The sequence below is a fragment of the Phyllopteryx taeniolatus genome, chromosome 10 (genome assembly GCF_024500385.1).
Source record: "Phyllopteryx taeniolatus isolate TA_2022b chromosome 10, UOR_Ptae_1.2, whole genome shotgun sequence".
Taxonomy (NCBI): domain Eukaryota; kingdom Metazoa; phylum Chordata; class Actinopteri; order Syngnathiformes; family Syngnathidae; genus Phyllopteryx; species Phyllopteryx taeniolatus.
In genome coordinates, this window is record NC_084511.1 from 19212786 (window position 1) to 19229381 (window position 16596).

Below are 16596 nucleotides of genomic sequence, written 5' to 3' on the forward strand. Positions count from 1 at the left end.
AATCTACTATCTACCCCTGCAGAACAACTGTCACCAAACCTAAAAGGGACGCAGTGGGTGGGGAAAAAAAGATCTCTTAATATAGACTTAAATATATTCAGTAAGTCAGCTTGTTCTCACACATTCAGACATTTGTACACCAAGTTATGCAATGTAAATAGTGGAAATTTGTTTATTTATTGTCATATTGTTAGTTGATTGTTACTCGAAATAAATGAATGTTATGAAAATATTACAATACTATCCTTACTGCTTTGAAATTATGGAAAAATATAAAAGCACCGTATATAAATAGAGCATTTTTCAGTATGTTACACTTGTTTGTGGTCTGTGTTCTGCTACGACACACCATTTTTTTTCCGAAGTGCATCATTGTGGGAGTTTCCACACATTCAAATAGTTCATGCAGGTGCAGTGACATTTCTGTTGCTGTAAAATACTATAGTTAGAATGAATAAGGACTTAATTAAAATTTATACTAAATGATCATGAGAGTATGTTGTCCAGAAACAAAACTGAAACAATATGCATCTCCATAGTGGAGACACTGTGATTTTAAGTCTGGTATACGTTAAGATAGTCTGTCTGAACTGAGCCCTATTCCTCCCTTCTGACCAAAGTTAGCAAAGGCCTGATTATCAGATCGAAGAGATTATCCTGACCAATTATCTTTTGTTGTGGGGCGCATCTCCAGATCTCCCTATACGCCACTGAGACTCTTACTATTATAAATATGTTATGTACATTTTAATACATAAATGATATGCTCAGAAAGTACAACAATTTGTTAAAAGTTCTGTTTTCTTGTGATTCTTTGGTCCTTGAATGTTTACAGCAGTATCCAACCCTTAGAATCATGTAAATAGATTTATCTTAAATGAGAGACATGAGTCACAAAAAAACATTCAGTTTCCTAATTCTTCATAAAATAGACGTGTTTTATTCAGCAATCAAAAAGTCCAATGACCAGATAACCGTTTCAAATAACTACAAAACTGGGCATCATATTTTCACATCTAGTTCGGAATAAAGTGCTTTCGTGCTTTTATTTTTTTAGCTTTCAACATTTTACCATTTTGAGCCAAAAAAAAGAGGAATTTATGAAGTGAAATCACCTTTTCATAACTATTTGACCCAGATTACATTTTTTTCTGTTCATGAATGCAAATACATATTTATAATTTGATCAATTGATTTTGATCAAGAAATAATAATTGGCTTTACTATTTTTTTTTTTTTTGCCTGCTAAGGGGTCACCACAGCGAGTCACTCACTTGGCACAGCTTTTTTATTTTTATTTTTTTTATGCCAGATGGCCTTCCTGACACAACCCACCCATGTGTTTAATCCGGTCTTCGGACCAGCAGTGCCTGGGTATTGGGAAACTGACCGGGAATCCAACTCAACGCTGTTTGCACATAAGATGGCAGCACGTACTGCTATGTTACTCGTGGCTCAGTTCTAACTCAGTGATGATGTGAATGTTAAGTGTGAAGTATGTGAGTTTGCGCCTTCAGAAAAAGATGTGTCAGAAATGTTCCAGGACTGGCGTAACAAAAGATTTGTTTCAGATCTAAACTACAAGTTTTTTCATTATAAGTAATCCCCCTGGAGGCTCATACACTTTTCGAGTCTTCTCTGCCATGCCATCTCCTGTAAGGAGAAGCAGCTCCAGCACGGCCATCTTGATGTTGGCCACATCACTTGGGAAAGAGGGGGGGAAAAAATCCCACAGTCAGGTTAGGTAAGTAGGGCGGTAGCACCAGCACAGCAGTGTTGTTCTCTGCTAGGAACTGTCGGAAGCTCAGGCCATTGTGAACATGCGCGTTGTCATGGTGAAGCAACCACAAGTTCTCCTTCCACAAGTCGCACCTTTTCTTTTGTGCTGAACAAAGCGAATGCTGAATGATCTCCTTGGAGATGTGCAGGTAGATTGTCCGGCCCAGACTGAAGGGGGAAACTGATAGTTTCTAGCTTGGGTTTACAAATATATTTTTTGTGACACCAGTCTTGGAACTTGTCTGACAAACCTCCTACATGTGCAGGTTTTTGATGCGAAGAGTTGCTCCTATGACAGTCTGATCAGGTAACCACACATTTGAATACATTTGCCTGTTCTGCTAGTTTCACTAATGCTTTCTGCTAAGATGTTTGTCACAGGCATGCATGTGGACATGGACTTTGGTGTCAGGTGCAGCGTAGAAGTCTCTGCCTTTGCATATGTGTTGTAAATAACCACCACAAAAGCTGTTATCAGGATGTTTTATGCATAGACCTGGGCGGGTGTGAGTGTGCTTCTGTGTTTGCTATGATCAACTAAGTTTCTTTTTGCGTCAACAGGGTGTCTTCAATGAAACAGAAACTACCATTAGATACTGAAGGACAGAGACGCACATAGCGTGCTTTAAAGCTTCCCCATGTACTGTAAGTACTTGAACACACACACACACAAATGCATGGAGCTTATGTACGTAGAAATTTTAGTCTCATATGATGTGGGAGTAATCCCGGGTATGTGCCTTCTTGATGTGAGGTGCCTTCATCACATAGTTAAACTCAATTAAAGTTTATCCACTTTTCTTTCCCCTTTAAGAACTCCAGCGGATGGGAACACTGACATTTTCTCTTCGCTGAAATAGAAAGCATTTTTCTGCGATGTTTCTGAGGACTGGACTGATGGCTACAATTTAGTCTACAAGTAGGAGGTCTTCCTCACAATAATGGCTGTCGTGGACATGCATACACACACACACCAGAGGACTATGGCCAACGTACCTGATACAAGCTCAGAATTGATCCACAGTGTAGTCAAGTCTATGCCACATGGTATAAGAAAATAATAATAATAATAATAATAATGAATGCCAGCTGTCAAAACACAGGGGAACTGCGGATGTATCAGCACCATGTGTATGCAGTGGTGTACAGTGTCATCCTTGTACCGGGCCTGCTGGGGAACATACTGGCAATATGGGTGTTCAGGGTTTACATCAGAGAAACAAAGAAGGCAGTGGTGTTCATGATGAATTTGGCTGTGGCTGACCTGATGCAGGTAAAGTTCTTTTCATGATTGATTGTTTTCCCGCTTATATGTACAGTATGTGAGTGTCCATCTGATTATACCAGTATGCTAGTATTTTTCAATCTTAAGTCTATAATAACAAATATTGTGCAATCCGTTATAGGTTTTATACGTGTGTGTGTGTGTGTGTGTGTGTGTGTGTGTGTGTGTAGAATAAAATGACAAATATCAAACCAAATTGAACCACTCAATTTCCTCACATGTTTATTCATAGAGCACCTTTCTAAACAAATTCACAAGGTGCTTTACAGAAAAACAGTCAAAACAACTACAAATGCATAGTTGTATACCACCAGATATCCTCTAGTTACTGTACAGGATGTGTGTATGTGCCATACAAGTTGTCCAACCAATCAATCAGATTTCAATAAGGTTAGCTCAGATGCTTTTTAAGGACATTGAATCTAATGTGCTGTATATACAGGTATGCATGTGTGTGCGCATGCATGACCCTAAGCAGGATAAACGAAAACGGATTGATGGCAATCCCAAATCTTAAAAGTACATATGTGAGAGAGAAAAGTTATAAGTCTAGCCCTAACAGTGGGCAGCACAATTACGGTCAAACCATCACTTTTCTTGTTGTTTTTGTTTAGTTTTTTTCCAGATGAAAAGACAAAAATAAAATAATTTGAGATAAACACTTTTTGGAGGCGGCGACCATACACACTTTTTATCCAAATAGACATTCTGTTTCTATCAAAAAATAGGAATATTCACAAAGTCAAGACATTATGCTTCGTAGTCATGCATAATATAGCACTTCTAAAACCTAATATCCCCAAAACATGGTAATGTAAAACAATTATAACACCTTTTCAAGCTTTGTCTATCCATCATCCATCTATTTTCTACCTTTTATTAGGGTCGCGGGGAACAGGAAATTTATGTTACACCAGTCGCCAGTCAACTACTGGGCTTTATCCAGTATATTTTCAATAAATTGCTTGTAATTATTGTTAACATACTATACATGATTATCCTAACCTCCCCTATTCCTGTTGTCAGGTTCTTTCTCTGCCACTTAGGATCTACTATTACCTGAACAACAGCTGGCCCTTTGGTCATGCTCTCTGCATGATCTGTTTCTATCTGAAGTACGTCAACATGTACGCTTCCATCTACTTCCTGGTGTGTGTGAGCGTGCGCCGCTGCGAACTCATCATGCGACCGCTGAGGTACAATGCCTCCAGGCGAAAGGCGGACGTGATCATATGCACCCTGGGATGGTTCTTGGTCTGCCTGGGCTGTCTGGCCTTCCCTCTCCTGAGAAACCCTGAGTTTGATGATGACCTTGTGACCTCAGGAGTCAACACCACCCCTCCTGAAGCTGACATGGTCTGTTTCTCAGAGCTGCCCATGCAGATGATCAGTACCTCAGCAGCCTGGGTTATCTTGATCGTAGCTGAGCTCCTCGGTTTCATCATTCCCTTCACCCTGGTGTTAGCCTGCACCTGCCTGACCGCCGGCAGCCTGCAGATAAGGACAGCCGGCGCCATTCCTGACCAAGGGGAGAAGCGGAGGGCTTTGAGGATGGTGCTAAGCTGCACCGCTGTGTTTTTAGTGTGCTTTGCTCCTTATCACATTACAATGCCGCTGGACTTCTTGGCCAAAGCCAACACCTTGAGCAGCTGCACCCTTAGGGAGCTGATCCTAAGATGTCACCCTGTCACACTCTGCTTGGCCAGCATAAACTGCAGCCTAGATCCCATCATGTATTACTTCACAACGGACGAATTCTGGAGGCGACTGAGTAAGCTCGAAATACCAGAGCGTATGATTTCAAGCAGATGGAATGTCTCAAGTGGACTTTGTGTGAATGACTTCCTTGTTGAAGGACCAGTGGCTGATAATCACTTATCCCCATGATGTTTGCACTTTTGAAGTGGAAAGGGGTGATATGTAATTCACATGCAAAATTGAATGTGAGAATGTCTTGGAAGATGTGTTTACTACTACTTTACCTGCGCATTTGTAGTGATGGGAGACAACATTTTGAAGGAGACTTCTATCTGAACTGACAGGTGCCAGGATTATAGATCCGCCCTAAACTGGCTCCCTATTCAATGCTATGTAAAGACAAACTAATGGTCACAAGTGGGAAATAAAAGTGTCTCGCTTGTTATTTGCACAATGATGAGCAAACACAAGAAATGCATTACTTAAATTCATCTTTAATAACCAAACAAAGTGAGATCAGTTAAGTGGCTGTCCACGTGTATCTAATAATCATGTAGTCTGTTAAAAATATGGGCAAACATTTCCAAGCAGGCTTCACGTTCGATTGTCTTTCTGGACAGGCGCCATTGAAAATAACCGAGACCGCTTACTGTCACAGTCAAAGGCAATTGCAATAAGCATGTGTGTTTGTCTTTTAAAGCAATATATTTGATAAATCCAAAACAAATTACATATTTGGAAAACATGGATCATAACCAATTTCTTAGAACAATTTTATGACACAAATAAGAATTAAAATGATCCCCAAAACAATATATACTCAAAGGTTAAGGATTTTTAACACAAATAAGGGTTAAACTCACAGGTCCTATACAGAGCTACAGTGTTCATCAGCGTCTGATGACATCATTAAATAAACATATTACAGCGGGACAGCAGAAACTTTAGGGAAGTGATTTCTGGATTTGTGCTTCTATGTAAAGACTGCAACTTTTAACACTTCCAAGGTGCTATCGTACTACAACAAAACATAACCCACAATAGTATAGTGTACATGTCATGAGTAAACAAAGCGGCCCTACAACTATTTCTGCATGTGTGCTTACAGTGAAGCTGTAGGCCAACACATACAGGTCTGCTGTAATATAGATGTTGAAATACAGAAGCATAACGAGGAGTTTGGAGGAAACTACAGCAACACAAAAGAAAAAAAAAACTTTGTAAATCCTCGGTTAACTGGAGGTTGCAGGTTTTTTCTTTTTCTTTTTTTTTTTTTTTTTAGCACAACACTAGCAGTTAATAGTTGAAAGCTAAGACCAATAAAGTTTTCAGGAAATGTAGCAGAGGAGGCTAAAAACACATATCACTGAGGGTTAAAGCAGGGAATGCAAATCAAAACCGGAGTTGCACTTTAATACATCTGTAACTTTTCAGCTGAAGGTTGTTTCCTCTGCCACCTACTCCCACCAACTCTCTGCCTCTGTCACTCAGGCTCTCGCCATCAAACTCGGACCACGCTCCCATCAGGCCTTGCAGATCCGGGTCTCGGTTACAAACTTGTTTTCAAAGTGATGGAAGGTGAAGCACTCCTCTGTAGAGCGCTTCTCCATAAATCGACCTGGGAGACAAATAAGATTGAATGTTTAGGTTGAACAGGCATAATAATCTAATAATCGATTGAGTGACAAGAATTCTGTCAGTTAGGGGAAACTGATTGTTGATTAAAGGACTTCTGTAATGCTGTGAACATTGACACTTCTTCCATAGTTCCGGACATACCCACAACAAATATACCTAGTAGTAATTTTAGGCTTGGATTCTGATGACACATTTGATTTTCAGACAGATTTGGGCCCGCCCACATTTTGGTCGAACACCACACGTCAGCCTGTGATGTCATGTGTAAAAGGGGAGGATATTTCCTCATTGAAGTACTAACTGTCCTACGGTGTAATGGTCCCCTGTATTTCAAATCTGCATTTTTATTTAGACAATAACGAGTGAAAATAGTGATAGCAATACCTTTTCATAGGCTCCCTTTGTTAAAATTGATCATTGAAATGCCGTGTTGTAGAAAGAAGACAGCGAAATGAGGCAAGAGCTTGCAGATTAATTTCCATCTATACATGGCATTTCGTCAGCTCAATGTTGTATTGATTTCATTAATCCCTCCAAGACCTTTGAAAAGAGTTTGGGTGGATGATGGAAACTGGCGTTTGTTTGCTTTTAAAGGCTTTTTGGATGGTGTTGTGTGACTTCTGTGGACTTTGATGGCCACAGTTGGCTGGCGCCATGTTCATACCATTTTAATCAATGACACCATACTCAATTGTTTTTATTTTTTTTTTAGGATTTTTAATTTGAGATTGAACATAATACTAGGGTGCTGCAGATTTCACATGAGAGTGTAACAGTATACAATAGCAATATTAAGTATACGACTAACTTGCACAAAGTGGTGTTCGGAAACTCAAGCAAGCTGTCTTTTTTTTCCCCCTGAAAAGTTGTCATTTTGGAGATGGGAGATTCCGCCAGAACATATGAAATGAGTAAATACTGCCACATTATAATACAATACATTCCTTTGTTCACACCGGCTATACAGCAAATTTGGTCTCCAGTTCTGCTTCTGACGTCACACCTAGACATGGGGGCGGGGGGAGTGTCGATTTTGGCAATTAAAAAAAAGGGCGTTCCAAGTGCAATTATTTACCAATTGCTCCTAAACAGATTGTTATTATTGGAAATGACTGCCAGTTTCATTTTCTTGAGCAAAAAATACATAAAGAGGACTTGTTAATGCAATATGGGCCATCTAGATACTACAGGTCCTTTAATTGAGTCTTGAAGCAATTGAGGTAAAATTGGGATGCAACAAGCCCTAGTCTAACTACAAACAACATGACTTCAGCTATGGTATTTGTTTCATTATCAGAATAGTTGTTCTCGAAATAGAGATTATTGTAAAGAAACATCCATCCATCCATTTTCTGAGCCGCTTCTCCTCACTAGGGTCGCGGGCGTGCTGGAGCCTATCCCAGCTGTCATCGGGCAGGAGGCGGGGTACACCCAGAACTGGTTGCCAGCCAATCGCAGGGCACATAGAAACAAACAACCATTCACACTCACAGTCATGCCTACGGGCAATTTACATGTTATCTGAAAATAAAATAAAAAAGATGAATTAACAGGTTGTAGAGTCAACTGCCTGTCCTTTATCTCTCCTCCACGGCGACTGGTTTAGCCCATTTGCCCTGACATAGATCCTCATCCACCAATTTTAAGAACACCATTGTACTAAAATCCCAAGTGTCCCAAAAAGATTGCAGCATCGCATTCAATCATATTTTATTATGCTGAGAACAAATCTTACCAACAATCAAAATAATACACACAGTTCAGCAAAAATAAAGCCAATATCTAACTAACATACTGGAATGTGGTCATTGTTAGTGGTTGCATATTAACATACAAAGCACCGGGTTAAGGTTTAACATAATTAGTTTGTTTATCTTTTTTCATTTTTTCTCATTAAAACACAGACAGGCTTATTTAATGTAAAAAGAATGGTTACATGCAGACCTGGTAGGCTGGCACGGCGCTCCATTCTGTAGGTTTCCTTGCCGCTGCACAGTCTGCGGATGTAGAGGCCCAGAGGCTTGATGTCATCAATGCGCTCCGTTACAACAAGGTCCTCTTGCACCAGGTAGCTGCGGTACGAGCCAGACTGGGACAGGATCACAACAAATTGGATTAACTGCTCATCCATACGACACACTTTACAAAGTACACCGCTTTTTTCAAATTAAACTACAAATGAGCCGACAACTTTCATGTATTTTGGTCAAGCTGATTTTTGGCACAGTTTGAGAATACAATAATAATATGAGCACATTACAAATAAACCTTTGACCTTTGTTCTGCACTCAAATTCTCTGGAATGAATTAATCCAATACATACAGCTGAAGACCTATTAGCCGTAGAAAATATCCTTGATAGAAAATATTTGGTAATTTGTTCACTATTTGACTCACCATCAGCTGTGAGAAGAGGTCAATGAGGTCTTGAGGAGGCAGCACCACCGATGTGTTCAGCGGAATCACAAAGCAGGTCCTCAGAGTCAAGTCCAGATATGCGGTAAGCTTCTGCTCACATAAAAACACACGCATAAAGAGGGCATAATTCAAAATGCATCTCCAACACTTTCCGTGCACGAGCTGTACCCCTCCCTCACCCTGTTGAAGTCATGGAGGATGTAAGCAGGGTCTCCGGGCCTGAAACGGGGAGGTGGGACGCTGATGACGGCCATGCTGTCAGAAATCTCCACCTCTTCCTCCACCAGTGGGAGATAGTAAGGCTGTCTTTCTGTATCACCAACGGTTGACATGTCGCTGAACTGCATGGCGCCGTGATACAGCCTCTGAACGACACGGGCAAGAGCAAAATGAATCTCTCTGGTGTACAAAAGCTGACTGGTTTTGGTGAGGTTAATCAGCAAATACGGATGAAGATCTTCAAGAAGCATCTGTGGGAGGGGTTGAACAGACTCGTCGACTTTACTACTGCACAATGACTAGTCACGAATAACCTGTTTTGGGGATTAACAACATGGAGTGCTTGCAGGAACAAGTGATTGCACTGAATAAAATTAGTCCATCGGATTAATTTATCTAAATGGTTGTCTATTTCTGAAAGCATAGCTTTGCTGAATGAGGGAGAACCAATAAAGGGCAAAAATGGTAGGCTCAAGCAGGATTTGAAACTTTTTTGACCACACTATCAAACTGGAAGGACAACAGGGAATTATTTTGCTGCACACGAAGATGTCAATTGATTATTTGCAAACACTGCAAATTCCCGCCATGCAAAACCCACTATTGCCCAAAAGGACAGATTTCCCTATGTGGCCAGGTTATGCAAACAATACCTGGCTGCCCCAGTGGCAAGCGCGCACACAGAACGAGAGACTTTTATTTTTATTTTTCCTGGATGGAAATACCATCACGCAACAGTGGGTTACGGTTAGGAGATGTCATTAATCATTGCCAACTTTGGGCCTTGTGAAACCCTTTGAGATTATTTTGTGATTAAGGACAATACAAATAAACGTGACTTGACTGTATGTATGAAGTACAAATGAGTATTAAGGTCACAGGGGGGGCACTACAAAATTAAAATTGTTAGTTTATATTTTCAAGACAATTGCATATATTCAAGACATTTAAATACATTTTTGAGAAAATGCATATTTTGAGATAAAAAGTCATGTTTAAACAAGTGACATTTAAATTCTGCCCTTCATTCACTCCCCCTTGTAAAAAGTACTTTATCTTCATAATGCTGTATCACGATTTTAATCTAAAAAAATGTACAACTTTCTTCTAAAAATGATGCAACTTTACTCGAATAAAATTGTGCCTTTATTCTGCATTCATTCCAGTGTACTTTTCATTTTCTTTTCACAGTGGACCTAATAATACTGGACTACTTCGTAATCAAGCAACCAGGGGGAGCCAAGGCACATTCGTAGTTCAACTGAGCACAGGTTGGTTATGTTATAAAAATGTTATAAAATCTTGACGGTACACCAAACAAAAACGTCACAATATATACAGAAATAATAACGCTCTCGTGTTACATATTTATGGATGGCTATATGGCTGGATAGAGAAATAGCTAGAGAGAGAATTAATTTACCTTGGGAGTGAAATATCGATAGAGACATGCTCCCCCCACGATGAGTCCACTGAGGATGAAGGCGATGCCCAGAAGTGTGACCAAACAACGACCCGTGGAGCCTGCCATGCCCGTCGGAGCAGTGGCGAGCTCGGGGTCCTGCACACACACACGCACACAGCAATAAATCACGTTATTCATTGTTCATGCATGCATCTCAAAACACGGCCAGCCCTTTTAATCGCCACAGTATTTGGCGTCATCCTCGCATATAACGCACGCGATGCACCGCGTGCAAATATGTTTGCAGTTTGCGACCCGCTAATGTTTGCGCACAATGGAAAGCCGTAAGCCGTAACGGACCGAAGTGCGTGCAGCGGTCGGTGCGGGCCTTGTACGAGCTGTCGCTCACCTTCACCGCAGGCTCCTTGACGAGAGCTTTCTGCGCCAGAGCCGGGTTGAAAGCGATCTTCACCATTGTGCCACAAACACGTTAGATTTCCCAAAAAAATAAGACGAAATAAATGCGCGTTGGGCTCTGGCGTTTATTCCCTGCAGCTCTGCGATGTGACGCACTTTTGCAGGCAGCAGCTTCAGTGTAGGTTTACTGAGCACTTCCGGTGGCCGTTGCCGACTGGGATCGAAGATGGCAGCCAAAATAATGGCGTTTCATTTCACAACGCGTACATACACACAGTTACCGTACTGCTATTTTGAGCAATACTAGTGATATCGATAGTTAACAGCAATTTGCCACCAGATGCCACGTCCGTTGCGTTTTGTGTTGTTTTAATAGCGGCTGTAATTTTTACAGAGTTGCATTTAGCGCCATCCCGTGGCTTTCAGTGAAAATGTTTAACCCAAAACCTTACAAAAGAAAGTCCAGACACTCTTGGAACTCACCGCACTGCTCCGCATTGGTTAAATCTATGTCACATGGTTTACCGACGCCATGTTGTCTGTTGCTTCATTCTGCCTGGGACATGTTTTTGTTTTTTGTTTTTTTTTGTCCTTCGATACAAATGTACATTTTTGGCAGGTGTGGAAAGAAGTGAAAAAAAATGTGTCTGCTCCTACCCCTCCATCTGAGTACAGATTTTACTTAGATAATAATACAATAAATGGGAAGATTTTCATATACAATATACTCTATACTTTTGCCTTTTGAAGAAGGTTTTTGGCGATGGTCAGTTGGTTGGCTGTGGCTTTTCAACTCATCCCAGACAAGCCGAGCGGATGCAATGTTTCCAGAAAAACCCGAAAAGACGATGGCTGTGGGAATTAAACCTATTAATCAAACAAAATCTAGCATCATTACTTTAGAGAGACGAGAGCCTATTTATTTTGTTGTTCACTAACTGGGCATGATGATAATATCTATCTATATATCTGGGCATTATAATGTCTGTCTGTCTGTCTGTCTGTCTGTCTGTCTGTCTGTCTGTCTATCTATCTATCTATCTATCTATCTATCTATCTATCTATCTATCTATCGCCCACAAAAAGAAAGCAGTGTAGATTAGTTTTTCCCACCCTTTATTAAGCCAAGGCTCATATTTTACATGATAAAAATGTCAAACAATAATGTCACAAAGTGTATACACAGGTTAATGAAGTACCTTCTGCCATCTGGTGAAAGGGTATTTAATTCCTCTGACTGTCACTATAGGTCGCTGGAATAGATGAACAAAGACGCATTATTTGTAGTAAAGAAATAATAATTTTCGGACCAATTATTTGTAATTAGATCATTTTCCACAGCACACCTGACAATCTCTCAAGGCACACCGTGGTTGTGAATCACTGGTTAATAGAATTTTCAATCAGATAATAAAATAACACAGCACAGGAAGAAAGTTTAGCATGTTGCCTCACTGTTCTGAGGTTCAGGCTTTCCTGTGTGAAGTTTGCAAGATCATGCAGGTTTTCTTTGGGTACTCTGGCTCCCTCATTCCAAAACATACTGTACATGCATCTTCAACAAAGACTCTAAATTGCCCATAGTTTTGTCTACTATAAACTGTAGGTACTCTGATTGGCTGTATTACTCGTGCACTCACTGTAGTTGTCTCACCATGCTGCACGATTTGCATATACTGGCCACTCATGCCAGAGTAGCATCTGCTCCATTTGCACACTGATTGAGGAGTATCTGTAACATTTGCACAACCAACATTGTCCCAGATTATCGCACGACTCGTCACTTTAAACCGCATACAATCCTTGAAGTCTCAGCGCCCTTTGCACAATGGTCATTGCGCCGGACTATTGCAATATTAGTCATTCGAACTGCTCTAAGTGCTAGAGGACTCTGCATCATTTTTCACAATTGTTTTTTGTCAATGTCTTTATGTCTCCAAAGTGTTCTGTAAATTGACTGTCTGTTGTACTAGAGCGGCTCCAACTACCGGAGACAAATTCCTTGTGTGTTTTGGACATGCTTGGCAAATAAAGATGATTCTGATTCTGATTCTGATTCTGATTCTGGTGACCAGTCCAGAGTGTACCCGCCTATCGCACAAAAGTCAACTGGGGTAGGCTGGGGTAGGAAAATGGATGAATGCACAGATTGTTAAAACAATTCAGGGTGTCAACATCATCCATACCCGCAGCCATTTTATCTACTACTATTAATTACACATTCTGTTTTCCTGAATCAGAAATGCACATGACAAAAAAAAAAAAAAGAGTTCATCATGCATTGTAATGAATTTAAACACCACTGAGTGAGCATAATACAGCCTATTCATCTCTATGAATACTCCACTCTGTAAACTGACCCAGCAAAAGTGCTGTCTCCAACAGGCCGGCCACTACGTACTTGTCAGTGTGTGTGCTACCCAAAGACACAGCTTTCACTACACTGTGTGGAACCACTGGCTCGAGTCACAGCACCACAGTATGTCTGACACATATCCTCAATCCTCTGGTCGGTGGTGGTCCTCTGCCTTCACTCTTTTGGCTTAGTTAGACTTGTACATGTGAATAAATAAACACTTATTGCTGCACTGACGCACTAATTCCAAGTGAAATTGTGGCATCTCTCCAGTTCTTATATAAAATGCAACCATAAGAATCTCTCACTCCCACAAACGCACACACTCTGCCAGGCTATGATATTTCCTCCATTAAACAGACAGATTGGACCGGTAATCACCACTGAAAGGTACATAAACAGAGCAGCTGATTTCTGTACTCAACTCCCTCTCCTCTTAGACCTCTACCTCTCTCTCCAATAATCCTAAATGGTCCCGAAGGCTTGTTTATCGGCTCGTCTTACGCTGTGTTTGATCTGTGAACTTGCCCACACATGCATGCATGGACACACACACACGCTGCAAGACAAAGAGCCAACATTAACAGTAATCGTTTAAGCGGCCTACACACATAGAGTAAATCAGAATCAGAATCAGAATCACAGTCAGAGTCAGAGTCAGACTCAGAGTCAGAATTATCTTTATTCAGAATCATCTTTATTTGCCAAGTATGTCCAAAACACACAAGGAATTTGTCTCCGTTAGTTGGAGCTGCTCAAGTACGACAACAGACAGTCAATTTACAGAACACTTTGGAGACATAAAGATATTGACAAAAAATAAAAAATAAAAAATAGTCACTGAGCAGTAAAGGGTTGCTAGTTAGCTGGTAATGCCGGTACATAATTTTTTTTTAATTTAATTTTTCTTTTTTTGACAATTGTGCAAAAAAAAAAATGCAGAGTCCTCTAGCACTTAGAGCAGTTCAAATGACTAATATTGCAATAGTCCGGTGCAATGGCCATTGTGCAAAGGGCGCTGAGACTTCAAGGAGTGTATGCGGTTTAAAGTGACGAGTGGTGCGATAATCTGGAACAATGTTGGTTGTGCAAATGTTACAGATACTCCTCAATCAGTGTGCAAATGGAGCAGATGCTACTCTGGCATGAGTGGCCAGTATATGCAAATAGTGCAGCATGGCGAGACAACTACAGTGAGTGCACGAGTAATACATAATTGGCCCCACAGAAATGTGACAACGAACTCAAGTCAAAAAATTGCCACCATGTTGTAATGGAATTGTAGGTTAGGTGTTTAAGAAGTTGATCGCAAGAGGGAAGAAGCTGTTGGAATGTCTACTAGTTCTAGTTTGCATTGATCGGTAGCGCCTACCTGAGGGAAGGAGCTGAAAGAGCTGGTGACCGGGGTGCGGAGAGTCCAAGAGGATTTTGCACGCCCTTGTCTTAGTTCTGGCAGCGTGTAAGTCCTCAATGGTGGGTAGGGGGGTACCGACAATCCTTTCAGCAGTTTTGATTGTCCGTTGCAGTCGGAGTTTGTCCTTTTTTGTAGCAGCACTAAACCAGACTGTGATGGAAGAACACAGGACTGATTCGATGACCGCTGTGTAGAACTGTCTCAGCAGCTCCGGTGGCAGGCCGTGCTTTCTCAGAAGCCGCAGGAAGTACATCCTCTGCTGGGCCTTTTTGAGGACGGAGTTGATGTTTGTCACCAACTTCAGGTCCTGAGAGATTGTAATTCCCAGAAACTTGAAAGTCTCGACGGTTGACACAAGGCAGCTGGACAACGTGAGGGGGAGCTGTGAAGAAGGATGCCTCCTGAAGTCCACGATCATCTCTACAGTCTTGAGCGTGTTCAGCTCCAGGTTGTGTTGGCCGCACCACAGCTCCAACCGCTCCGCTTCCTGTCGATATGCAGACACGTCACTGTCCTTGATGAGGCCGATGAGAGTGGTGTCATCTGCAAACTTCAGGAGTTTGACAGTCGGGTTCGCTGAGGTGCAGTCGTTCGTGTAGAGAGAGAAGAGCAGCGGAGAGAGGACACAACCTTGGGGCGCCCCAGTGCTGATCCTGCGTGTGGATGAGGTGGCCTCCCCCAGCCTGACCTGCTGTGTCCTGCCCGTCAGAAAGCTGTAAATCCACTGGCAGATGGCAGGTGAGACGCTGAGCTGGAGAAGCTTGGATGAAAGGAGTTCAGGGATGATGGTGTTGAATGCTGAGCTGAAGTCCACGAACAGGATCCTCGCGTAGGTCCCTGCACTGTCGAGGTGATCTAGAATGAAGTGCAGTCCCATGTTGACTGCATCATCCGCAGACCTGTTTGCTCGGTAGGCAAACTGCAGGGGGTCCAGCAGGGGACCTGTGACACTCTTGAGGTGGTCCAGCACGAGACGTTCAAAGGACTTCATGACCACGGATGTCAAAGCGACAGGCCTGTAGTCATTCAGACCCGAGATTGCAGGTTTTTTGGGGACTGGAATGATGGTGGAGCGTTTGAAACAGGATGGAATTTAGCACAGTTCCAGAGATCTATTGAAGATCTGAGTGAAGACTGGAGCGAGCTGGTCCGCGCAGACTTTGAGGCAGGATGGGGACACAAGGTCCGGGCCTGCCACTTTGTTAATCTTTTGTTGTTTGAAGATGCGTCTCACATCCTGTTCATGGATGGTTAACGCAGAAGTCAGAGGTGTGATTGTGGTCGGGGGTGCGGCCGGATGGGTGTGTGGTGTGAAACTGTCCTTTTCAAATCTGCAGTAGAAGGTATTCAAGTCGTTGGCTAGTGTGCTATTGTTCTCAGCTTGGGGGGATCGTCGCTTGTAATTAGTCAGCGATTGGAATGCATGCCAGACTGATTTAGAGTCGTTTGCGCTAAACTGTTTTTCCAACTTTGCTGCATAGTTCCTCTTTGCAATGTTAATTTCTTTAGTCAGCTGGTTTCTAGCTCGATTATACAGAGCCCTGTCCCCGCTCTGATATGCGTCCTCCTTAGCTTGGCGAAGCTGCTTAAGTTTAGCAGTGAACCACGGCTTGTTGTTGTTGAATGTGCGAAATGATTTTGTTGGTACACACACATCTTCACAGAAACTGATATAGGAACTGATATTTGCCAAGTATGTCCAAAAAAACACACAAGGAATTTGTCTCCGGTAGTTGGAGCCGCTCTAGTACGACAACAGACATTGACAGAGAACACATTTGAGACATAAAGACATTGAGAAAAACAGTCACTGAGCAATAAAGGGTTGCTAGTTATCTGGTAATGCCGGTACTGAGCCCGATCCCTCCATTCCGACAAAGTCAGCAAAGGGCCGATTATCGTCTGCCTTGCAAGATTAGGCTGACCCCTTATCCTGTGGTGTGATTTGTTTAAAGTGCCTCATGCTA

At 41.8% G+C, this 16596-nt stretch overlaps 2 protein-coding genes across 2 annotated transcripts in view; one reads left to right on the top strand and one right to left on the bottom strand.

Annotated features, from left to right (window-relative positions):
* The window catches only part of LOC133485223 (uncharacterized), a 28244-nt gene extending 22203 nt beyond the window's left edge, over nucleotides 1-6041 (top strand). The window contains exons 5-7 of the mRNA XM_061788640.1: nucleotides 2046-2086; nucleotides 2779-3052; nucleotides 4091-6041. Coding sequence (XP_061644624.1) covers nucleotides 2046-2086; nucleotides 2779-3052; nucleotides 4091-4951 — 1176 coding nt within the window. The 3' untranslated portion in view covers nucleotides 4952-6041. The remainder of the gene's footprint in view (nucleotides 1-2045; nucleotides 2087-2778; nucleotides 3053-4090) is intronic.
* On the bottom strand, nucleotides 5237-11078 carry LOC133484472 (integral membrane protein 2A-like). Its single transcript, XM_061787088.1, has 6 exons — nucleotides 10852-11078; nucleotides 10461-10598; nucleotides 8998-9183; nucleotides 8798-8908; nucleotides 8345-8489; nucleotides 5237-6380 (listed from the first exon to the last, which is right to left on the bottom strand). Exons 1-6 carry the CDS (start codon nucleotides 10915-10917, stop codon nucleotides 6286-6288), a joined length of 741 nt encoding a protein of 246 aa, XP_061643072.1. The 5' UTR covers nucleotides 10918-11078; the 3' UTR covers nucleotides 5237-6285.
* Between the last annotated feature and the right edge of the window lie 5518 nt (nucleotides 11079-16596).